The sequence below is a fragment of the Zootoca vivipara genome, chromosome 13, assembly GCF_965207765.1.
Source record: "Zootoca vivipara chromosome 13, rZooViv2.hap1.1, whole genome shotgun sequence".
Classification (NCBI taxonomy): domain Eukaryota; kingdom Metazoa; phylum Chordata; class Lepidosauria; order Squamata; family Lacertidae; genus Zootoca; species Zootoca vivipara.
Genome location: NC_142596.1, coordinates 40,821,497 through 40,845,997, shown reverse-complemented (window position 1 = coordinate 40,845,997; position 24,501 = coordinate 40,821,497). Strand labels below are relative to the sequence as shown.

General features: G+C 43.1%; 1 protein-coding gene across 5 annotated transcripts in view; it reads left to right on the top strand.

Annotated features, from left to right (window-relative positions):
• The first annotated feature begins 1,427 nt into the window (after nucleotides 1-1,427).
• The window catches only part of DNAH3 (dynein axonemal heavy chain 3), a 95,584-nt gene continuing 72,510 nt past the window's right edge, over nucleotides 1,428-24,501 (top strand). The window contains exons 1-12 of one of the 5 annotated variants that reach the window (XM_035131636.3): nucleotides 1,428-1,525; nucleotides 2,216-2,355; nucleotides 4,408-4,443; nucleotides 6,433-6,534; nucleotides 10,528-10,753; nucleotides 13,968-14,040; nucleotides 18,203-18,392; nucleotides 19,288-19,477; nucleotides 19,865-20,060; nucleotides 20,803-20,928; nucleotides 21,765-21,960; nucleotides 23,595-23,774. In XM_035131636.3, the coding sequence (XP_034987527.3) occupies nucleotides 2,323-2,355; nucleotides 4,408-4,443; nucleotides 6,433-6,534; nucleotides 10,528-10,753; nucleotides 13,968-14,040; nucleotides 18,203-18,392; nucleotides 19,288-19,477; nucleotides 19,865-20,060; nucleotides 20,803-20,928; nucleotides 21,765-21,960; nucleotides 23,595-23,774 (1,548 nt within the window). In that variant the 5' untranslated portion in view covers nucleotides 1,428-1,525; nucleotides 2,216-2,322. Of the gene's footprint in view, nucleotides 1,545-1,609; nucleotides 2,356-4,407; nucleotides 4,444-6,432; nucleotides 6,535-10,527; nucleotides 10,754-13,967; nucleotides 14,041-18,202; nucleotides 18,393-19,287; nucleotides 19,478-19,864; nucleotides 20,061-20,802; nucleotides 20,929-21,764; nucleotides 21,961-23,594; nucleotides 23,775-24,501 lie in introns of those variants that run through there. The other 4 variants (XM_088656928.1, XM_060282550.2, XM_088656929.1 and 1 more) reach the window with 4 other exon arrangements.

Genomic DNA, 24,501 nt, shown 5'->3' with positions numbered 1-24,501 from the left:
CGTCGTTAAGTCCCCGCCTAAAACATGAATCTCTGGCAAGCAACCCGATTCGTAAGAGACCAGGGTGCACGTGTGCATATAGATAGAATCTTCCACAAGTACGGTATATCTGTATACATATTTGAACATTTTGCATGCCCCTACAATCGGCTGTAAGCGGTTTGCAAAGGTACAGAGAACAAAAATCAAAAGGCAAAATTTGACTTCAGTTAAAGTGTGGGGATAAATAGAAAAAGGATTCAGTAGGCTTTGGAAGTGTGTGTGTATACCAGTCAGTATATGTGTGTACGCACATGTGTATACATGCATACCCTTTATATACACATAAATTGTAATAGAATGTGCACATTAGGTTGGCCGCTTACATGTTGTGCCCAAAGATGAAGTGCATCAACAAAAATGGAATAGATTTGCAAAAAAATGGATATTCTAATTTATATGTATATCATAATAACGAAAATTTAAATTTAAATTCAACACATTTCACTCTAATGGAGAAGGCTGTGCCCAGGTAAGTCTGCTCAGGTGTGGCTGATTAGTCTCTTGTCGGGGTGCTAGCTTTTGACCATGGGCAACGTCAAGGGACCCCAGCCTCTACTTAGGGCTTTAAAATATTTAAACCAGATTTGGGCTCAGTTTTGACCTTCAAATAGAGGGCACCTTCAAATCAGACTGTCCTTTAAATAGAGGACAAACCAGCTAAAAGCATTTAGAAGCAATCACAGTTATGACTTCCATGGTTGTCATGGGCAATATCTCTCAGCCATCAAATGTCTGGGCAAACAGGAATGTTGATTAATTTTTTCCTGAAAACCAGCAATGAGGAAAACAGGCATACCTCACCAAGGAGGGAATCACAGCCAAGAAAGCCCTGTCATCCGTCAATGCCAGCTGGGCACCAGACAGAGGTGGTGGCACTGACAACCTCCCCTGCTAATTAATTGTAGGACCCAAGGTGACTGATAATTGGTGGAGTCACTTCTTTCAGGTACTTGGGTCAAAAGCCATTTAGGGCTAGTTGTATAAGCTAGGACTGCTGACACCTTGAATTGGGCTTGGTAGCACAGTGCCAGCCAATGCAGAACTATCAGGACGTGACAGACACATGGTTGCATCAGGCTGTCCTACTTATCGGCCAAGCAGCAGTCTTCTGCATTAGCAGAATTTGCACAACTAAATATTTCCCCATCCTGATGTATTAAGATTCCCTGCCATCCCGTTGATTCAACTCTCCTCTCAGCTCTGCATTGAGTTAATCTCCATCCTACCACATCAATGGGGCTTTCAGTTGAAGCTGTCCTTCACAAACAGCAGCTGAAAGAGATCAGGACTAGAAAAAGCTGCTGTTCCAGCCAACTGGGTAGATGGGGGGGGGTGTTGAGCTGGAACGGAAGGGAAGGGAGAGAGGAGTCATTCTACGTTGCCTAGTGACAATAATGCTGTCACCTTGGCTACCCAGACTGAGAAGTGAGAGTGTTATAGAAGTTCTTTTTGAGGTGCAAGCAGCCACCAGGCACAGAGGCAGGTAACTAGGGCAGCAACAGGTAGAAGTATACCCACTCCCCATTCCCTGATCCCTTAATGTGCACTCAGTAAGGGTATTGGGAAGGGCAGAACAGGCCAGGGTCCACTTTGCTTTCTCATAATCACTCTGGGATTGCATGAATGTCCAGTTCCCTTCTCTAAAAGTGTGTGAACTTGCCCTGTTTCCAACTATTCCACAAAAGGTGCGGGGAGGGGAAGTTGGGATCAGATTTGATAGGAGAATTAAAACACTCAGCAGGAAGGAGAAGTGGCAAGAAGTTGGAAAAAGAAAAGGAGCTTGGAGAGAAAGCGAGCAAGTTTTTATTATTATTTAAAAAAATAACAAGCCAAGAGCAGGGATGACAAAATGGCATAGAGTGAGAAGTACAGATCAGGTGGACATTCGAAGTTCTGGCAGTGTTAAAAAGTCACAAGTGGTAAAAATTTTGAGCAGGGGAGGACTGAAGGACTCTCTGGAACTTCTGCCGAGAAAAAACAGCACCAGGATAAATCATTACTAGGATAGAAGGCATAGATTTGGCAAGCTTAGATAGAACAAAGATGGAAGACACCTTTATTTCCAGCTGGTGGATTGAAAGGATGTTGGGAAAATATACTTAGAATAACAGCCCCATAGGAATTTGAATTGAATATGGATCCTGAAACAATTCCCTAATCTCTGTGTTTCTAGGTGCTTAGAGCAAAGTGTTAGCTAAGAATTTATTGTAGGAAAGATACACATCTCACAAGTACTTTTGAAGCAATCCAAAAGCAGCTGGAGCCAAATACACATTCAAAATGAATCCAAGAGAAGATGCCAAGATTACAAAGGTGAGTGTATGTGATTTGACTGTGTTTAGACCTTGGGATGAAGACAGTAAGCTGAAAGGGATTTGAAAATCTTGTGTGAAGGCCCTCCTTTTCTGGTTAGGGGTACTTAATTATTCTTGCTACTGAATTCGGATTTCAGGTGCTTTGTGGGATTAAATATTGGTGAGAGTTCCCTCCTTTTGCGAATTATGCTGCTGTCAGGTATAATAAGCTGGAAAGTATTAGTTTAGGGAATAGGCTTATCCAGTGTACATGTCTGGAAGAAAGAGCAGCTTCAAAGGGATTAGTTTTTCATAGCATCTGTGTCTGCATATTGATTAGCTCCTGCTTAAACACTTTGGCTTGCCTAGTTTTTAAATGAAAGCATGGGACTGAAGCAAGAGGAACTAAGAGTTGGGTACCAGAGCTTGGTAAAAGACCTTTCTCTGCCTGAGACCCTGGAATGCTGCTGCCAATCCTAGAATCTCAGAGGTGGAAGGAACCTCAGTGGCCATCTAGCCCAACCACTGCTGATGGAGGTAGCCACCCAGACTCTACCTAATGAAGGAGAGTCCACCCCTTGCTAGGTAGTGTACTCCACTTCTGGGCAGGTTGGATACCGTCAAGAAGTTCTTCCTAAGGGTAGACGGTACTGGGCAAAATAGAAGACCGTTTTCCATGTGCATATGGATTGCACTGTTTTAGATTTCCAGTGGGATCTCAGATGATCATATGCACATCCTTAATAACAGTAGTAATAATAGCCCTCCCCACTGGAAACTAGCACATCAGGGCATGGACCCAAGGAATGGTCTGAATGGACGTGATGTTGCTGCCTTCTTGGATTTCAGACTATCCATTCATATGGTTTCTCAGCTGGCTTTATATTTTTGGGTTGCTTTTTAGTGTTTTTAATCATTGTGATGTTGGTGCTGTAAACTGAACTGGTAGCACAACTGGTGTAGAGTGGTTTAGAAATTGAATGAATGAATTTCTTAAATGTAACCTGCCTTGAGTTCCATGATGGATGAAAGATGGAATATATAAATCACAATGGTTTCTTGTTGTAGCCTTTCCCAACCTCCAGATGCTTGAAACTATGATCAGCTGCAGCCAGCATGGTCGTTGGACTGATGGGAACTGTAGTCCCCAAATAAAAATAAAAATAATAAAAATAAATACTTTATTATTTATTCCCCGCCCATCTGGCTGGGTTTCCCCTAGGGTTGCCAGACTCAATAGAGGACAGGACTTCTGTGCCTTTAATTGCCCTGCTCTCTTTTGAGTCTGGAAACCTTAAAGAGAAACCAGCAGACCCTTTGCTTGGAAATTAAACAAAGGGTCTGCTGGTTTCTCTTTAAGGTTTCCAGACTCAAAAGAGAGCAGGGCAATTAAAGGCACAGAAGTCTTGTCCTCTATTGAGTCTGGCAACCCTAGTTTCCCCAGCCACTCTGGGTGGCTTCCAACAAAATATTAAAATACAATAGTCCTTTAGATATTAAAAGCTTCCCTAAACAGGGCTCCCTTAATATTGAACTTGTGATGACTCAGTGAATTTGATGGGCAGTAGAATCACAGAGCACATAATTAATTTGTGGATAATTAACATCCCCAGGATGTGTGGATGGCTGCTGATTAGATGGATTTAAAATGGGATTAGACAAGTTTATGGAGAACTCAGTGGGTGTAATAATTAAACGGAACCTCTATATTCTGAGGAAGCTTCATCAGAGGCAGCGTATCTTGAAATGTCACTTGCTACAGAAAAACAGCTAGGGAAGGCAGTTGCATTCATGCCCTGCTTGTGAGCTTCCAGGAAGATGGACCTTTGGTCTGATCCCTCAGGAGTCCCCCCAATGCAAAGAGCTTCTTTTTTAAAAAAAATGTGTGAATAAACATTCAATCATAAGAGCCCTCTTCTGCACTCTGAAGTGATAGAGCTGGGATGGTTGTTTATAACCTTGGTAAGAATTTTACCTGAGTGTGTGTAAAGAAGAAGACAATCGTACACAGAGTTTTTTTAGAATACCAATTAGTTATTTATTTATTTTTTGTCAAAATAAATCTTCACAGGAAAAAGAAGATATAGAAAAAAGAATGGGCCTGAGGGTATGTAATAAAGCAAAGTACCGTATTTTTCGCTCCATAAGATGCACCTGACCATAAGACACACCTAGTTTTTAGAGGAGGAAAACAAGAAAAAAAATTCTTTCTAGTGAGAGCTGCGCAGAGTGTGTAAGTGGCTCTCCCTTTGCTGGCTTTACAGTGAGCTGGGAGGAGGGGTGGAAGGGGCTTCCGTCCATCCCTCCTCTCGCTTCACTGTGAAGCATGCAGACCTTGAGGACAGCCTCAAGGTCCGCATCCTGCCATGCATTCTACGGAGGGCTGCCAGTGCAGAAGTTGGCAGCCAAATTGCTCACCAGGGCAAGACGGGTGGAGCATCTGACAAGGATCCTGGCTCGACAGCACCAGCTGGGCCCAATTCCAATGGCTGCTTTTAATGGAGAAAGCCTTCAACGGCTTAGAAGAAAGAAGGAAGGAAGGGCTGAGAGAGAGAGAGAGACAGGAAGGAAGGAAGGAAGGGGTGAAGGAGGGAGAGAGAGAGGGAGGGAGGGAGGGAAGAGAGAAGGAAGGAAGGGGTGGGGGAGAGAGAAGAAAAGGAAGGAAGGAAGAAAAGGAAGGAAGGGGTGAGAAAGAGGGCGGAGGGAAGGAAGGAAGGAAGGAAGGAAGGAAGGAAGGAAGGAAGGAAGGAAAGAAAGAAAGAAAGAAGGAAGGAAGGGATGAGAGAGAGAGAAGGAAGGAAGGGGTGAAAGAGAGTAAAAGAAGGAGGGAAAAGGAAGGAAGGATGGATGGAAGGAGTGAGAGAAAGAAAGAAAGAAAGAAAAAGAAAGAAAGAAAGAAAGAAAGAAAGAAAGAAAGAAAGAAAGAAAGAAAGAGAGGGGGAAGGAAGGAAGGGTGGCTGGATGGATGGATGGAAGGATGGATGGAAGCTGGGAGGAGGGGCAGAAGGGGCTCCCGTCTGCCCTTCCTCCTGGCTCGCCGCAAAGCAAGCAGAGTGAGAGCCACCCAAATGCTGCACGCAGCTCTCGCTTAAGGTGTTTTTCCTCTTGACTGCACAGGCCTCTATTGGGGAGATCCATTGGGAAATTTTGGGTTCAAGCAGGCTTCTGTATTTCTCCCATACAACAAACAATGACTTCCTGACAATATGATTTGTAAAGTCTCTATGAATTTTTGCTTTCCCATACGCCAAATATGCATGCCAACCCCACCGGTTGTCAAAACCCTCCAAATCCAGTAAGTCCGGGTCCTGCAATGTACCATTCTTTCAACCAGGTGAAGCAGGCCGCCTCATAATATAGTTTCAGATCGGGGATTTCACAGGTATTTTGATACTGATGTGTCAACTCCTAGGCAGCAGTGCAAAAAAAGGCTTATGCCTGCATCTGGATAGTGGAGACTGGTCCATTAGGGCAAATGGGGCATTGCCCTGTCAACCTCCATCTGCCCTCAACTAGCTTCCACCTGCCTGCCTTTTTTCTTTCAATCACTCCAGAAGGTGGCTCTGACTGTCAGCCTCCTTGCCCTTAGTCTCAGTGTTGCTCTTGTAGAATTCAGAAGGGAGGAGAATAGAGTCAAAACCAGAATTAGTTGGCTCTATCTATCATTGGCTGTAGCTCAGCCAGCCTCCTACATTTGACCTCTATGACTTCTGCTCTACCAACTCCAATGGCCACCAACCTCCACTTATTTCAGTCAAGGAAATTGCCAGCTAGCACAACTGCTATTTTCCTTCTCCACCCCATTCCATTTTCAAAAGAGCAGTCCTGATTGTTGGCTCTCCCCTCTGTAGTCTCAGCATTGCCCCCTGTAGAACTCAGGAAGGAGGAGAATGGAGGGCAAAACTAGAATTTGTTGGCTCTGTCATTGGGTCTTGCTGAGCCTATCATTAGCCTACTTACTGTTGGCTTCCCTGCCTTCTGCTTTATCAATCCCAATGGTCCCCATCCACCACTGTACCTAGATGGGCTTTGTATATCTGTCTAGTCCTATAGGCTTTCTTAACACATTACTTTTTTCCTTTTTAATGACTCCTAGGAACAGAATGATTCCATCTATAATATGAGCCATGCCAAACAAATACCAGAGTTGCCACCTTTGCCAGGTTTGGCTGCAGAAGACCCCTCTGAACTGTATCAGGTATGTATAAGCATCTTATACTGCCCACTGGGTTAAAGGCATAGCTTATGGGAGATGATTGGTAATCTGGGAAGGCAGGTTCTTTGTGTTACGAGTCAGGGTTCCAGATCCTACAGAAGAAATATTCTTAATAAAGCATGGTTTCGTTGTTCTTCATAAAGCATGACTACAAGTGATTTGTTCCAAATGAAATGTGCTTTATGAGGATGTGCATCAAACAGTTGCATTTCTCAGAAACAACAGAATAGTTCTGCATTGTGAATAACGTACGTACATGGATTCAAACAGTTGTGGTGGGAGCGCACTGGAGCCAAAGTAACATCAACCCAGATAGCAGATGAACTACTGGGACTAGGAATGCTTCTTCTAATAAGCATGGCTGAGTCATAATATAGAGAGAAGGGAAGAAGTTTCTTTTGGATGCCTCTTTGCAATGCTTTTGTGTGTGGGATAAGTCTGGGCAAGCATAGAAAAGCCATTCCACAGTGGGGCATTGTGATTTTTCTGGCTGCTCTCTGACCTGTTACAAACTGACCTGTTATAATAACTGATGTGTATTTGTAGAATCCACTGGCCTAATAATGTGTGAGCTGTACCAAATCAGTCTGTTAGCAGTCTGTTAGCAGCATTTGTTACATGCAGTATACGGTGCAGAGGAGCTTGGGCAAAATGCATACAGTGGGCCCCCTCCTTCCCACTCTCAACATTGCCCATTCACTGGTCTGTGATACTGGAAGTGTCCAATGGAAGCTAGTCCTGTAGGGCAGATGAGGCACTGCCCCACCAAGCTCAATATGTTCTCACCCAGCCCCCACCTGCAAACACTTGATTTAAGACAGTACAGGCGGTTCCCTCCACAGGGTGCTGAGCCAAGGGGGTGCAAAATAACAAAAACAACAACATATATATATATATATATATATATATATATATATATATATGGTTACGTACTGAGAATATCTGAAAAAGAACTGTACCAAAAGGAATTATTGTGAAAATAAGAAATATTTGGGGGTGTTAAGTATAATTGTTTAACTGTACATTGAAATGGAAAATAACTCTATATATGTCTGTATGTGTACTACTAAAACATAGCATGGTTTGGAAAGTTCAATTGAGCTAAAACAAAAGCTCTCAGAGACATACCCTCCAACTCCCGGATTGAAAACGGCGGCGCAGTGTAGATGCCTAGTCCAGACATGCGTAGAAGCGACTTCTGGTGCCAGCGCTGCCCGATTTTCGGTGCCCAGACATGGGCAGAGTGACTTCCGGTGCCGGGCTGCCCGTGTCTGCATGTCTGGGCACCAGAAATCGTTTCGACAGCCGGGAGCCAGGACATGGCCCCCGGCAAGAGCTTTGTGGGAAATTTACGGGATATAATCAATTCGGGATAACAGCGGGAAACGGTAACAAAATACGGGGGTTTCCCATGAAAAACGGGAGACTTGGCAGCTATGCTCAGAGAGTTTAACAGATGCTGATTAACTGAGAATGTATCTCTGCTAGCTCCCACAAGGTGTTTAAGTTAGAACACATGAGATATTCAATAACAAATGTCCATTTTGGGTGTGTGAGTTAGGTGTTTATTCTTAGGCACTAGAGAAGAAAGGATGTGCAAATGGTTCTCTCTAGGAACACAGCCTCGAGTTAATGGAGACTGTGTTGGAGAGACAGAGCTTTGATTTCAGCTCTGAATGAAGTTATTTCATATTTCTAAGATGTTCTACCTGTGAGGTATCAGCACATGACATTATGTGATTATCTGGATGTAACATTATTTGTTTCATGTTTGTTTTGAAGCAATTTCTGTTAGTAAAGCTTTTGAACCATATTTTTGGACTGGACAATTTTTATTTCATTTTTTATTCATTCTGTTGCTTCTGAATGTGCAATATTAATAACCACAATAGGGGGCAGCAAATTTTGTCCTCGCTCAGGTTGCCATATTACCTAAGTCCGTCCCTGTACCTGCCTACCTTTTTATTTACAACTAGTCCAGCTAGAGAGTTCCAGAAAAACGTCTACTTCTGCTTCATTGACTATGCAAAAGCCTTTGACTGTGTCGACCACAGCAAACTATGGCAAGTTCTTAAAGAAATGGGAGTGCCTGATCACCTCATCTGTCTCCTGAGAAATCTCTATGTGGGACAAGAAGCTACAGTTAGAACTGGATATGGAACAACTGATTGGTTCAAAATTGGGAAAGGAGTACGACAAGGTTGTATATTGTCTCCCTGCTTATTTAACTTATATGCAGAATTCATCATGCGAAAGGCTGGACTAGATGAATCCCAAGCCGGAATTAAGATTGCTGGAAGAAATATCAACAACCTCAGATATGCAGATGACACAACCTTGATGGCAGAAAGCGAGGAGGAATTAAAGAACCTTTTAATGAGGGTGAAAGAGGAGAGCGCAAAATATGGTCTGAAGCTCAACATCAAAAAAACCAAGATCATGGCCACTGGTCCCATCACCTCCTGGCAAATAGAAGGGGAAGAAATGGAGGCAGTGAGAGATTTTACTTTCTTGGGCTCCTTGATCACTGCAGATGGTGACAGCAGTCACGAAATTAAAAGACGCCTGCTTCTTGGGAGAAAAGCAATGACAAACCTAGACAGCATCTTAAAAAGCAGAGACATCACCTTGCCGACAAAGGTCCGTATAGTTAAAGCTATGGTTTTCCCAGTAGTGATGTATGGAAGTGAGAGTTGGACCATAAAGAAGGCTGATCGCCGAAGAATTGATGCTTTTGAATTATGGTGCTGGAGGAGACTCTTGAGAGTCCCATGGACTGCAAGAAGATCAAACCTATCCATTCTTAAGGAAATCAGCCCTGAGTGCTCCCTGGAAGGACAGATCGTGAAGCTGAGGCTCCAATACTTTGGCCACCTCATGAGAAGAGAAGAATCCTTGGAAAAGACCCTGATGTTGGGAAAGATTGAGGGCACTAGGAGAAGGGGACGACAGAGGACAAGATGGTTGGACAGTGTTCTCGAAGCTACGAACATGAGTTTGACCAAACTGCGGGAGGCAGTGCGAGACAGGAGTGCCTGGCGTGCTATGGTCCATGGGGTCACGAAGAGTCGGACACGACTAAACGACTAAACAACAACAGTCCAGCGAGTAGCACTGATTGTCAGTCTCATTGTCTCAGTGGTGCTCTTGTACAATTCAGTAGGGAAGATAACAGGGGCAAAATCAGAAATAGTTGGCTTCAGCTACCATTGACTCTAGCTCAATCAGTCATTTGTTTTTTGTTTTGTTTTTTTTAATTAAAGTTTTTTAATCACAAGATTCACAACAAATGCATCGGGAAAAAGAAAGATAAAATAAAGATAAAACTTACATTCATTGTACATTACATTATTTCTTATATACCTTTCATGCTTAATCTTAATGTACAATAGCTAATTAAGCTATTAAGCTAATTTATTCTTGATAGATTGGTAGAAAAAGAAAAGAATAGACGTTAGAAATTTAAGAAATCATAAAGTATAAAGAAAGGAAAAAGAAAATAATTTAGAACAGACAAGTAAGAGGTATAGAAAAAAGAAAGAAAAATGATTAACAGCAAGATTCTTTATATCCTAAAACACTTCTACCGCTTTTGGCACAGTAGTTTTGTATTTTACTGTTTCTTTATTCTGTCTCATAATAATATATTATCTTGTATCCATAGAAATTAATCTAAAAAAAAATTCTCTTGTGTTTCTTGTCCTGCAGGGTTAGTCCAAACATAGCCATGTTTTATTTCCCAAGCCTGTTTTCTTTAAGTAGTCATTTTAAGTATTCCCATTGTTTCTTAGTCTTGTCTCTCAATTAGCCATTTGATATGGTGCCCCCTACTGTTGGCCTTCCTGACTTCTGCCCTACCCAGTCCCAACGGGCACCAGCCTCCACTGTCATTACGTTATATCAGTTAAAGAAATTGCCGGCTAGCGTAACAGAATATAAACTGTTATTTTTCCTCCTCATCCCACTCCATTTCAGATGATTCAAAATAGCAGCTTTTACCCTACTCTGATGCAAAGAGCATCCTGGACTTTGGCAGCTCCCTTTAAAGAGCAGCGTCATTTCCGGAGCCCCAGCAACTCCATTGCCAATAATTACACCCTCACTGCACAGAACTTGAAGATGAAAGATCTGCGTAAGATAGTTTCACCTATAAAGGCAAGAAAGCCAAGAAAGCCAACTGGGACCACAAGATTTTCTCCACGTATCCTATGTGTTTGAAAACAGGCTTGTGTCTCTAGTCAAATGCTTGTTTATCTTCCCGTCTTTTTGTCTGGCAAGACTGCTCTGTATGTGTTGCCCAACCTTTGTTTTCCCCTCAAGCTTACAACTACAGTGGTGCCTCGCTAGACGAAATTAATTCGTTCCACGGGTCTTTTCTTATAGCGTAAAATTCGTCTAGCGAATCCCATAGGAATGCACTGAATTTTTTAAAAACTTTTTTTTGCCCATAGGAACGCATTAATTGAATTTCAATGCATTCCTATGAGAAACCGCGATTTGCTGGACGAATTTTTCGTAAAAACGCATTCGTCTAGCGAGGCAACCTTCGCTCGAAAAATCCTTTCGTTAAGCGGAAATTTCGTTAAGCAGGGCATTCGTTAAGCGAGGCACCACTGTATTATTATTATTTATTAAATTTATATATCACCCTTTATTTGAAGATCCCAGAGCAGTTCACAACTGAAAAATATAAAATGAAAATCCAACATACATACAAGTGAAACTTGGAAAATTAGAATATCATCAAAAAGTGCATTTATTTCAGTAATGCAACTTAAAAGGTGAAACCAATATATGAGATAGATGCATGACATGCAAAGCAAGATATGTCAAGCCTTTATTTGTTGTAATTGTAATTATTTGTCGTTAGGCAGGTCAATTATAAATGGAATGTAATTAATGAAATGTAATAGCGATGTTTATTTTTGTATTATTGTAACTATTTGATTTATTACTGTGGAATTTCCAAAAGAAAGCATTTGTAAAAATTAAAAGAAAAATAAATAATAATAAGTTGCATTAATGAAATAAATGCACTTTTCGACGATATTCCAATTTTCTGAATTTCACCTGTATAAAAATTGATAACCTCCCTCCCACAACACATTTAAAAAGCCATAGAGTGATAATCAGCTGAACACCTGGTTGAAGAGAAACATTTTCGCCTGGTGCCTAATGATATGTAATGAGGGCGCCAGGCAAGCTTCTCTGTGAAGAGCATTCCACAAAGCCTGCCAAAGGCTGCCTTCGCACCATATACTGTATATTCCCTCCTCAAAGAATTCTGGGAACTGTAGTTTACCCCTCACAGAGCTACAGTTCCCATCACCCTTAAGCTACTGTTCCCAGGATTATTTGGGGTGGAGAATGTGCTTTAAATACACTTTAAATGTATGGTGTGTATGCAGCAAAACTCTTCCGCAGTAGATGACACCACCACTCCTGCTTTGAAAAAAATATGGCCACTAGGCACTGCACTGCTGGTGCTAGCAGTGCTTTGCACACCCAGCTATTGGTGGTGCCATCAGAGAGAAGTCTATGTCTGAGCATTCCCTTTAGCAAAGTGCTCCAATGTGTTTGGGGAACACTGGTGCACTCAGATCCTTCTTACCGGCTTCCCATAAGTATCTGGTTGGCCACTGTGAGAACAAGATGCTGGACTTGATGGGCCATTGGCCTGATCCAGTGTGGCTGCTCTTATGTTTTCCATGCCCCTTCCCATCTTGCTGAGCCTTCGGCTGTGGGGTTTTCTTGGCTTCAGTAGCCAAGCATCTATTAAGTAAGCAATTTAAGTTTTCCAAAGTGCCCCAATCATTCTGGGAAATTTAAAATTGCAGCTCAGACTTTTGAGTCAGGGAGCCCAGGCTGTTTTATGCCCTATTACCATCCAGGCAGAGGGACACGGGTGGCACTGTGGGTTAAACCACTGTGCCTAGGGCTTGCCGATCAGAAGGTCGGCGGTTCGAATCCCCGCGACAGGGTGCGCTCCCATTGCTCGGTCCCAGCTCCTGCCAACCTAGCAGTTTGAAAGCACGTGAAAGTGCAAGTAGATAAATAGGTACCACTCCAGCGGGAAGGTAAACGGCATTTCCGTGCGCTGTTCTGGTTCGCCAGAAGCAGCTTAGTCATGCTGGCCACATGACCCGGCTCCCTCGGCCAGTAAAGCGAGATGAGCGTCGCAACCCCAGAGTCCTAATGGTCAGGGCTCCCTTTACCTTTACCATCCAGGCAGGTGTCCAAGGGTGCCGGGTACTGATGGGCCTGGGTGGTGTGGTGGGTAACAGAAGTAAAAGAGACATCTTCCTTCTCTTACCAATGACTACTGATATTCTGTGACTCTTCTAGCAGTTGCAAGGTCTGCAAACATTCTTTTGCATTAAAGCAATTCAGAGATTGCTGTCAGCCAAACAGCTTGTTATGCTGGGAGTCTCATGCTTATTTCCCCCATTATTTTAAAAATAAAAACATTAAATGCATCTGTGCTATCTGTCCAGTGAGAGGGAGAAGTGAATGACAGCGAGGGCTACTTGCATTTGATCTGGAAAGTTGCAGCGACTGAGGCTTTTTACGCTTTTCCTCTATGCCATTTTCTTCACCTAAATTGCACCACCTCCAGCTTCTATTTCCTAGTAGTGTGGTGAATTGCAGGTATAATAGAAGCTCTTGTATTTCCCTGCTGAGCAAGTAGTACCTTTCTGTGTGGCATGAAGCCTGCTGACCATCTTTAGCTGTTTTAGCACACAAACACCCTTCTCATTTTAGTGGATGCTTGTTCATTATGGTGAATGGGGCACTTCTCCACCAGCCTCAGTCTACTCTCAGCAGCCCCCCCCCCCTGCCTTCTTACTTAAAGCTAATCTAGGGAATGGCTCTTCCTGATATCAGCTCTGGCACCACCTACTGGTGGCCTCCTTGCCTTCCACCTTACCAATCCAAAGGGGTACCAGCCACTACTGGGCTGGTATCATAACAAGGTTAGGAAGGAGAGCATAGGAGTTTGCTTCACTCCCCTATGTGCCTCTTTTGTTATAAAAAACAGACTCGCCAGCCTGCTTTATAAGCAAATTGATAGTCTTGTGCTTAATAAACAGACACATGCATATTTTGGCTCTGTTTTGTATATTTCCAGTTTGGTTCCCTTTTGCTTGTGTACATATGTCTGCTCTGTTCCCCACTAAGCAATTTTTAAAAGCCACATTAAAAATAGCAGATTAAAATTTTATGTACTGTATTTTGAACTGTTCTCCTAGTACAAAAGGAAGTACAAAAGCTGGTAACTTCAGTTCAAATCAACACATACCGGTAAGTTTGGGAGGTGCAGATCGGGCAGAATTTGCAAAGCTCAAGAGTCCCCAAATCTGGATTAGTCTTTTCCTTTTTTGACTAGTGTTTTTTCCCTTGACCAAGTCATATAGCTCCAAAAGAATATGCTCCCTCTGAGAAGAAGAAGAAACTTTCATCAGAAAACGTTACTGATGACTATGACAGGTATTGTGTAGTTTATAAGCTGTGCATTTATCTGACAGATACTTAGGGACTTGGGTGATAGTTGTTGTTCCATAAGCTTTCAAGCGACTTCTTGCCTTAAGCTACCTTGATGCTCCCCAGGTACAGGGCAGGAGATGATCTCATCACTAGTACAGAGGTACCTCGGTTTAAGTACACAATTGGTTCCGGAAGTCTCTACTTAACTTGAAGCGTACTTAACCTGAAGCAAACTTTCTCATTGAAAGTAATGGAAAGTGGATTAATCCGTTCCAGACGGTCCACGGAGTATTTAAACTGAAGCGTACTTAACCTGAAGCAAACTTTCCCATTGAAAGTATTGGAAAGTGGTTTAATCTGTTCCAGACGGGTCCGCGGAGTACTTAACCTGAAGCGTACTTAACCCGAAGTATGAGTGTAATTGGTTCTGGAAGTCCATACTTAACCTGAAGCGTACTTAACCTGAAGTGAACTTTCCCATTGAAAGTAATGGAAAGTGGATTAATCCGTTCCAGATGGGTCCGCGGAGTACTTAAACTGAAAGTACTCAAACTGAAGCATACTTAAACCAAGGTATGGCTGTATTGAATAAAGATTCAGCTGCCAGTGAGGGAGCAGAGGCGGATTTAGGGGAGCACAACCGGTTCGGTTGCACTGGGTGCAGAGCCTCAGAGGCACCGCAACTATGATATAGAATGAAAGGTGAAAAACGGGACGGAGGCATGCGCCAAACTTTAGCATTGCACAGAGCACTGTTGAAATTTGAGACCCCAAAGTCCACCACTGAGGGGAGGCCAGGGGAAGATCCTCTTTGGCAGCAAAATGACTTTGCCAGGCTGACTTCCTGGATTTTTTCTGCCATTCACACTGAGGAAGATGATCATCAAAACAACTGAGCAGTATGTGTGCATGGTGCTTGCTCCCAGTATACCATGATAAGCCAGAAACCTTGGTTCTCTCATGATGGGTTAAATTGGCTCATGTGTGATGTTCACATATTTCTTCCAGTTCCTTCTCTCACCCAGGTAACACATACCAGAAAGTAGCCCTTTATCTCAAGCAGCGAAGAGCATGCAGGAATGAAAAACCAAGGAGCAAGGGAAGAAAACCATTCCGGACTGCATAGACGCTGCAGCTTCAAAGCACATTCAAAGAATTCTGGGCACTCTAGTTTACCCCGCAGAGCAACTATTTCCAACTATTTCCAGCAATCCTTAATCAACTACAGTGCCCCAAATTCTTCGACATGGATAATGTGCTTCAAATGTGCTTTAAAGATATAATGGTTCCTCCTAAAGTGCTCAGATCTTGACCAGCCCACTGACCAGTCTAGCATCTCAGAACAAATCTAACAAATGGGGAACAAGGGGCTCTCCACAGGACAGAATATTTCCAGCACAGAGCTAAATGTAGAGTAGAGATTGTGATAGAGGCCTCCCGCACAGCAAAATATCTGGATTTGTAGGTTGCACAGGGTGGTATTCAACTAAGTTTTCTCAGAGTGGACTCATTAAAATTAATGGGCCAAATGTAGCCATGTTCATTAATTTCAGTGGGTCTGCTCTGAGAAATTAACTATGGGTAGTTAAATATTACCCATAGACCTTACACAGGGTTGGTTCAGGCCCCATAAGACTCTACATTTGAAAACGGAAAGTCCTTCTCCCCTCTATTGTTCCTTATGGGTTCTTTTGTTTGCTAGCTTTTAAATTATTTTCAAACACACAGATTTATGCACACAGCCAGCAGCAGATAGCTGCACACACCCATGTTTGGGCACTTGCTTACAATATTATCATTCAGTCTATCAAAGTGTACACTTTTGAGATACATCAAAGGCTATCATTAAGACTTGCACGTTCCAAGCAGTAATTATCTCTTCATTACTTGCTGGTTGGTTGTTGCATAGGCTAATTTCATCTGGGGAAAGTGGTTCACATCCTGCATATAGTGGCAAGATAATGTTTTATATTTGAGCTGTTTGGGGCCCTTTTCCAACTGCTGTGATACAAGACTCTAATGTTGGCTTCTCCATGATTTTTACAGCCACGCAACAATTCAGTGTTTCCGTCTTAATATGCTGCAGTGTTCTTCCACCACCCTTTAATCCAGGCATCCCCAAACTGCGGCCCTCCAGATGTTTTGGCCTACAACTCCCATGATCCCTAGCTAACAGGACCAGTGGTCAGGGAAGATGGGAATTGTAGTCCAAAACATCTGGAGGGCCGAAGTTTGGGGATGCCTGCTTTAATCCAATGCTTTAATCCAATACCTGTATGATAGGGATAGGGAGCCTCAGGCTCGGGAGCCCTCCTGGACTCTATGGCCCTTGGGACTCCCTCCAGGTCATACCTCCTCCAAGCCACACCCTTTCTTCCCAGGCCATACTCCCTCACTAGTTCTGCTTTGCGTGAGTGTTATTTGCCTTCCTGGAATGCATCCTTGAGCTCTGGTAATGTCTCTTTCTGGATGGAGGGTAGAGAGGGGTGCATGAGTCTGTAAGGATACTTGCCAATTTATATTTCTTGTTCCACCCACTTTTGCCTCTAGTCTCACCCACTGGCATGTGACCCCCAGAAGGTTGCACGGAAGGGAATGTGGCCCTTCTGCTGTGAAATTCTCCCTGCCCATGATCATGGCTGATTAATATTCTTCAGTCTTTTAAATGTGTTTGTAGAAGGGAAGGGAGTTATTTTTTTGTTGTTTTTGTTTTAACTATTTATTTGTGTTTTTATCTTGTATTTTTATATTGTGAATCGCCCTGATCTTTTGATGAAGGGCAGTTTATTATTATTATTATTATTATTATTATTAGTAGTAGTAGTAGTAGTAATACTGGCTGTCCAGAATTTCAAACTGAGTTTCCCCCCAGCCATGCAGTTAACCTTTGTGGATAGGTGGAAGACATAACACACTATCTCTTAAACTGTTCCTTAGGTAGAGATGCAAGAGGTCACTTTCTGAAACCTTTGTTCACACAAGCAAGTGGGCCCACCCCAGCAGAAATGGTTCGGTTTCTTTTGAGTGACAATAATAGCTTCGTAACACACGAAGTGGCCCTCTATGCACTGACTGCAATAAAAATAAGGAAAAATGAGTTAGATAAAATTGCTCTACATTGTTGTGGTGATTTGGAGGTATAATGTGAAATCAAGCTGGATTTGAGTTTGTTGGTGTCTCTGGTAACTTCTCTCTCCTACATTACGTTGACAAATTGGATTTTTTTTAAAAAGGGGGGATTCTAGAATTCTTGGAGCTGTCAGAGGTGCACAATGGAAATTGTGTTTTAATGCTCAGGAACTTGACAAAGTCTTTTTTTAATATTATGGATTTTAAGGTTGTGGATGTTTGTTCTGTATTATATTATTCATACTATTGTCTAAGATAAGTTTGTCACTGCCTCTGGCTAGAACAATAAACTTATAAACTTGAGAACAATGGTATCCTTTGCATGCAGAACATGCACTCTGTCCCTAATCTATGACTTTGGATATCCAAATCCCAAACCCACTTAATCCTTTAACCATTTAATATTTTATTTTGCCTGGTTGTAAATCTTAATCTAAGTTTTTATAGGAGTTCCTTTTTCCATTAAATAAAATAATGTGAGCAGAAAGGAAAGTTTAAATACATCTCTCCACCCCTCTTACTTTTCTGATGTATTATGTTACTTTTTTATTGCATTTTGCACAAAAGTTGTGCAACATGAGAGTTTCTGTTGAGTCAATTTTGCTGATTAGGATAGAAAAGCTCTGTATATGCCAATTTGATATTTAACAAACAAACACCATACTGTACAATTCTCTCTCTCTCTCTCTCTCTCTCTCTCTCTCTCTCTCTCGAATTTGTTCTAGCTGAATTTGTTTCCCAACTACATATGCTTTTGGTCATCAGCCTAAGGCAGTGCCCTCTGGTGTCCTCCAGATGTTTTGGACTACAACTCCTATCATCTCTGAGTATTGGCCAGGCTACCTGAGGCTGATGACAGTAGTAGTTCAAAGCACCTGGAGGACACCAGGCTGGGGGATGCCAGGCTAAGGGGACTAGAAGAAAGCTTGAGACATATTGAACATTTGGGGACAGTAAATGTATAATAGGGATTGGGGTTGTCCAAAATGTCATTTCTGGTTACTTAGCCAATTCAGCTGGTGGCTTTTAATTACAGGGTGATGGCAGTAGAGGAAGCACACAGTTATGATTTGCTACTGACACCGGATAGGCAGATCTCTGAAACAGGAGTTATCCGTTATTCTGACAACCAGCCTCTAACTCCAGAAGAGCAGCTTGTTGTGATGCTCAGGCATGAGGAGGAAATAAGTAAAGGACAAACTCTACCCACAGAGAGTGATCTGGAGGTAAGTGAGCTGTTTCCGGAAACACAGGTCCCCTCCAGATGATTAGTTTATCCAGAGATCATCCTGCTTTTATCCATAAAAGGTAAAGGTAAAGGGACCCCTGATCATTAGGTCCAGTCGTGACCGACTCTGGGGTTGCGGCGCTCATCTCATGTTATTGGCCGAGGGAGCCGGCGTACAGCTTCCAGGTCATGTGGCCAGCATGACAAAGCCGCTTCTGGCGAACCAGAGCAGCACACGGAAATGCTGTTTACCTTCCTGCTGTAGCGGAACCTATTTATCTACTTGCACTTTGACGTGCTTTCTAACTGCTAGGTTGACAGGAGCTGGGACCGAGCAATGGGAGCTCACCCCGTCGCGGGGATTCTAACCGCCGACCTTCTGATTGGCAAGCCCTAGGCTCTGTGGTTTAACCCACAGCGCCACCCGCTTTTAATAATAAATTAAAATAAATAAATAAATAGCTTTTTATTTATGTCCTTTTTTGAAGCAAAATGAACCAATGTGAACCTGAACAGGAACTAAACCTGAATTAAAACTCTGCAGGTTTCTGGTTATAACAGAATATTGGGGGCAATATGGTAAGCAAACAGGAGGCAGGAGATTCTCAGGGCTGAGATGTTAGGCAGTCGTCAGATTGGAACAGGAGCCAAGTCAGGAGTTAGAGTGAAGCAGAAGAAAGACACTAGACAAACAAGAAGCCTTTTCAGCCTCTCTGGTCAGAGAGAGCCAGAAGCCAGCCTAAGTGGGTGAAGTTACTCCATTACTTGGGTACTCTTTCAGCAGGTGTGCAGAACCTTTAGCCTTCCAGATGTTGCTGATCTTATTTTCCTTGTTGTTATACTCAAAGCAATAAATGTAATTCTGTACATATATATCTGCATTTACTTTCTAGCGATACTGCTACTACATCCATAAAGGCATCCGGAAAGATATGCTGGCACCCCAGAAAAAAGAAGTGATGGATAGCATTTTAAAGCATATCCCAAGTCATTTTCTCGCCAATCCAATGCTGGAGACGTTACTGAAAGAATTAACAGAAGAGATTCAGAACGATTATCATATTTGGCTCATGAAAGACATTGGTAAGAGAAAAGTGTGGTTTGGCATGGGCAGTGATTCTTGATGAATTTTTATTGTCACGAGGTTCTGCAAGCTGAACACCGGAATTCTGCAACCTGGTTTCTAGGACTGGTCCTATCCTTAGGTAGATTGTGGAAGCTGCCTAGGTGGTACTTTTTGGGTGTGAGTATAAAATAACAAACTGTAATCACATTTGATTTATTAGACACAAAGTCTCTAGCATAATCAGAACTACAATTCTCAGCACCTTTAAAAACTACAGTTCCTAGGATTCTTTGTATGGCCTAGTGTGCCTTCTGCACATGCTGCATACACTTAACCATTGCTTCCAAACTGCATCCAAACGGAGTTTCCTTCTTCTTCCCATGCTTTGTGCGGTTTTACCCTAGTTGATTACATCTTGATGGATCCAGAGGAGAGGAAAAGACTCTTTATATACAACATTCCATTGCCTTTCCCTCGAAGACTGATTCGTGCACCAGTTCCATGGCACACAATCTACCAAGAAGTGAGAAGCTGGAACGAAGATCACCTCTTCACAGTGAATCCTATGATGCTTACTTTGCAACGCCTCTGGTTCTCAGAGTAAGTCGCCTGGCTTATAAATATCCCCTAGTTTCTTTTTAAGTAATAAGTTTCTATTTGCTTTCTGAACTATGCAAACTCTAACCGGCCATAGATTGATGAGATTGTGTGGAGTACAGTATCTTCTTGCTCACAATCACCTTATATTACTGAACAATATTGACTACGGAGCCCACTACCCTTCCCTCAGGTGTGAGTATAGATCAGTCCAGAAAGATTTCTGGTGGCTTACAGGACCAATCCCAGAGGACCCCTTGCGCTGTATACAGTAGGCAATTGCATTCAGTGCTATGCTGGTTCCAGTACAAGGGCTGTTGCTCAATGGCAGAGCATCTGTTTTGCATGAAGTAGGTATCCCAAGATCAATTCCAGCATCTCCAGTTATGGCTGGGAAATGCACCTGCCTGAAACCCTGGAGAGCTGCTTGCAGCCAAAGTAGATAATACTGATCTTGATGGACCAGTTAGCATCAGGCAGCTTTCTGTGTCCCTAAAGGTGGGACTGTAGCTCATCTGCAGAGCAGCTGGCTTGCTTGGAGAAGGTCCCAGGTAGGGCTGGAGAGCTGCTCCCAGTCAATGTAGACAGTACTGAGCTAAACAGACCAGTGAACTAACTTGGTATAAGGTAGCTTCCTATGTTCCTTAGACCGGGCAGGCACTGGTATGATTGCATTTAATCCTTATTCTACATCATTATGTCAAGTTCATCACAGCCATGCATTTTTTCTTCTTCCCTCCCATAGGTTTTGTAACCTGAGGTTTGTTCGTACCCAGGAAATACTCGAGGGTGATTTGCCACTACTGCCCAGCGAGTTTGAAGACTTGGTCCAAAAACATTGTCAAGAAGCTCATGATATTCTTCTGAACAGGTCAGAGTGCTTTTGGAAAACCTATGACTTTCTAGCTGGTGTTGCACTACAGCTCCCAAAATCCCTGATTGTTGACCATGCTGGCTAGGGGCTGATAGGAGTTGGAGTCCAACAACAGCTGGAGAGCCAAAAGTTCCCCACTTCTGCTTTATGTGAATTATGATTATGACATTGCTTTATTCATAGAAATGACCCAAAGCAACCTACTGTTAAAAAGATAAGAGTAACTTCTGTTGTTCCGCCCACTTTTTCTTAAGTTCACAGAGATGTGTGTGAACAGAATAACTGTGTGATTTTCTAAAACCTCACTTTTAAAGCCATTCATTTCTGTCTTTGATCATAGTAAATTCTGCAGGAGTCCACCTCATTTCAGAGGCTTTAGAGTAAATGCCCTGAGCAGCATGAATTAATGCTACTGCCAATCAAGCAAGGGAGGGGAACTTTTTTTGGCTTGACAGACCCGATTGTTCTTCCCACCCCACACAGTGTTTTGCAAAGCGAATCGTGCATGATTTCTCAAGTGCCCGGCAACCAGCTGCTCATTGGGCACTTGGCCAGTGCTCTGCAAGGGGATTTTCCAAGCCCCTTTGGGCCAAGCTCTGTCTTTACCTGACCATCTGACATCAGGGTTAGGGCATGTGGGCGTGACTTGCCCGAGTCATGGGCCAAATGGAGAAGCTTGGTGGGGAAAGAAGCATCCAAACTTGTGCTCTCCAAATATTTTGGACTCCGTCTCCCATCAGCTGTAATCCAAAACATATGGAGGGCATCAGGTTGGTGAAGGCTGTTTTAAAACAATCTTGACATATGCTGATAGGAGAATTTACACATTACAGGTGGATTCCAACATGTGCAGAACTGTTTGTTGAACAGAAGCAAAACTGGCTTCATCTTGCTCCCCAGAATGACTTTGACTCTTCTCAACTGATAGAAGAATATTTTGCTTCGGTAGCCATCCTCATGTCTTTACAGCTACGGGAGATGGTCATTAATTCATTAGCGGATCTCCTTTCCTTCTTTAGCATACATAAGGTATGCAGAGTTGACCGTGTCATCTGGACTGTCAGTGCTTTGTAGACATTCATGCAGTTTGATCTTACATTATATATTATGCGTTTATTGTAGTTGTACAGTCATACCTTGGAAGTCGAACAGAATCCGTTCTGTAAGTCCGTTTGACTTCCAAAACATTTGGAAACCAAAGTGCAGCTTCCGATTGGCTGCAGGAAGCTCTTGCAGCCAATCGGAAGCTGCACCAGATGTTCGGCTTCTGAAAATCATTTGAAAACTAGAACACTCACTTCCAGGGTTTGATTATTCGGAAGCCAATTTGTTCGGGAATCAAGGCATTTGAGATCCAAGGTACGACTGTATTGCATTATAAAATTTTAAAATAAACGGACAGCTCATAAACATCAAATTGCTGTACAATAAAATCACTGGAATATCATAAAAAACCATAAATTAGAGAAGTGACCAACACTGAATCTAATTAATTCTCTAAAAATACTTGGTGAAAACAAAAGCATTTTCAGCAGGTGGTGAAATAACAGAATGATTAAAAAAGAGCAAATGCTGCCGTTCCATCAGATGGTAGTCAAGGTGTCATAACGAAGTATCAACTGGAAACATAGATGACAGATAAAAAGTATATAGAAGACCTCAAGTAAAAGTCCATCCCCAGAAATCCCTCACCTCCAGTCAAATGAAACCCTGGTTAAAAACAACAAATTGCATTTAAAATCCTAATTAAATGTACATTTGGGAAAGGGGATGGGGAAGAGGATACTGCACCTCCTTCTCCCCAAGCCAACCACACTGCAGAGAGGAGTACTGAATCCTCCACACACCAGCTGGTGATCTGAGCGTTTAGTGCTGCCCAATTGGGCTGTGTGCATGTTCCCCTGTTTGGAACTGGTGGGTGACACCAAATTTCAGTACAGGGCTGTTTGAAAGCCCTCTTGCAAAGAGCCCCAGGTTGCTCTCAGTACAGGCTGCCTGCCTTTCCTTCTTACCTCGCCTCCCCATCCCCCATCACCTATTGACAGCCCTGGATTGCCCCAATTAGCCAGGGGATCTGGGACTCTCTTGACTCAACTTGGCTGAAGTCTGGTTCTGTTTGGATTTACCCAATTTGCTTCAAGTTTTAGGCTTGGGCAGACTCCATTGGACAGCCCTAGTATTTTCATTCTATTGCTGTTGGATGAACAATATACAATCCTGCCAAATTTGGTTAACTTTCGTGTAGTTTGGAAAGGTTCAGTCTATCATCTTGATTCAGAATGGCATCTGATGGTATCAAAATATATCCTTCTCTGGAAGGATGGGGTTTCATATTGGGTGATAATCACTGGCAGAGGAACAGGGGTGCGGGGGGGAGCGCACTGCCCCCGGCAGCACGATCCCGGTGGGGTGACATCGTGGCTGCCCCCCCCATGCTGGGCGCCATGCCCCCAGGATGCGCGTCAGCCACGCCCCCGCCTGCTCTCTGTCCCCCCCCCCCCGCTGGAGCTTGAAGCTCCGCCACTGGCAATAATATCTTCAGAGGTGTCTGCATGCATAGAGAACAGGTGGACAGACAGACAGAAAGACAGACAGACAACTTTCCAAATATATAACAGAAGAAGATTCCCTAGATGTAACATGCTTTCATTCTCTCTCTTGAGGACGGAAATGACTTTGGAGAAACTTATCATGAAATGCAATTCTTTATACCACAATTGTTGGTCATCAAACTGGAAGTGCACGAGCCTGATATTATATTTGAGCCAGATGTGGGAACTTGTTGGGATTTACTGTATCGCTGCTTCATGGAGGTCCTGAAGAATTCTGAGGGTCTTCCAAAGGTATGTAAAAGTAAGATTAAGATCAAAATCATGTCCATGTTTGCTCAGAGATCAGCCATATTATGTTCAGTAGGACTTATTCCCAGGTAAAGGTACATAGGATTACAGACTTCAGCTGCAATCTTATGGAAAGCCTAATTGAAAACAGTGACCTAGATGCATGTAATGCTAAGCCATGCTTTAATTTGACCATTTGAATTTGGTCCAGCACCTTAACCATAGGGTTTTTTTTATTCATGGACAAACCACGCTCATAAGCCATGGTTGGTTAATATTTACTATGGTCAGCACTATAGTTTAAGGGACGCGGGTGGCACTGTGTGTTAAAACACAGAGCCTAGGGCTTGCCGATCAGAAGGTCGGCATTTCGAATCCCCGCGACAGGGTGAGCTGCCGTTGCTTGGTCCCAGCTCCTGCCAACCTAGCAGTTCGAAAGCACGTCAAAGTGCAAGTAGATAAATAGATACCGCTCTAGCAGGAAGGTAAACGGCGTTTCCGTGTGCTGCTCTGGTTCGCCAGAAGCGGCTTTGTCATGCTGGCCACATGACCTGGAAGCTGTACGCCGGCTTCCTCGGCCAATAACGCAAGATGAGCGCCGCAACCCCAGAGTTGGTCACGACTGGACCTAATGGTCAGGGGTCCCTTTACCTTTACCTAAGCATTATGTGTGAACCACAGGCTTTTGGGAACTGATTGCTATTAAATGAAAGGCCGGGTGCTGTGCTGT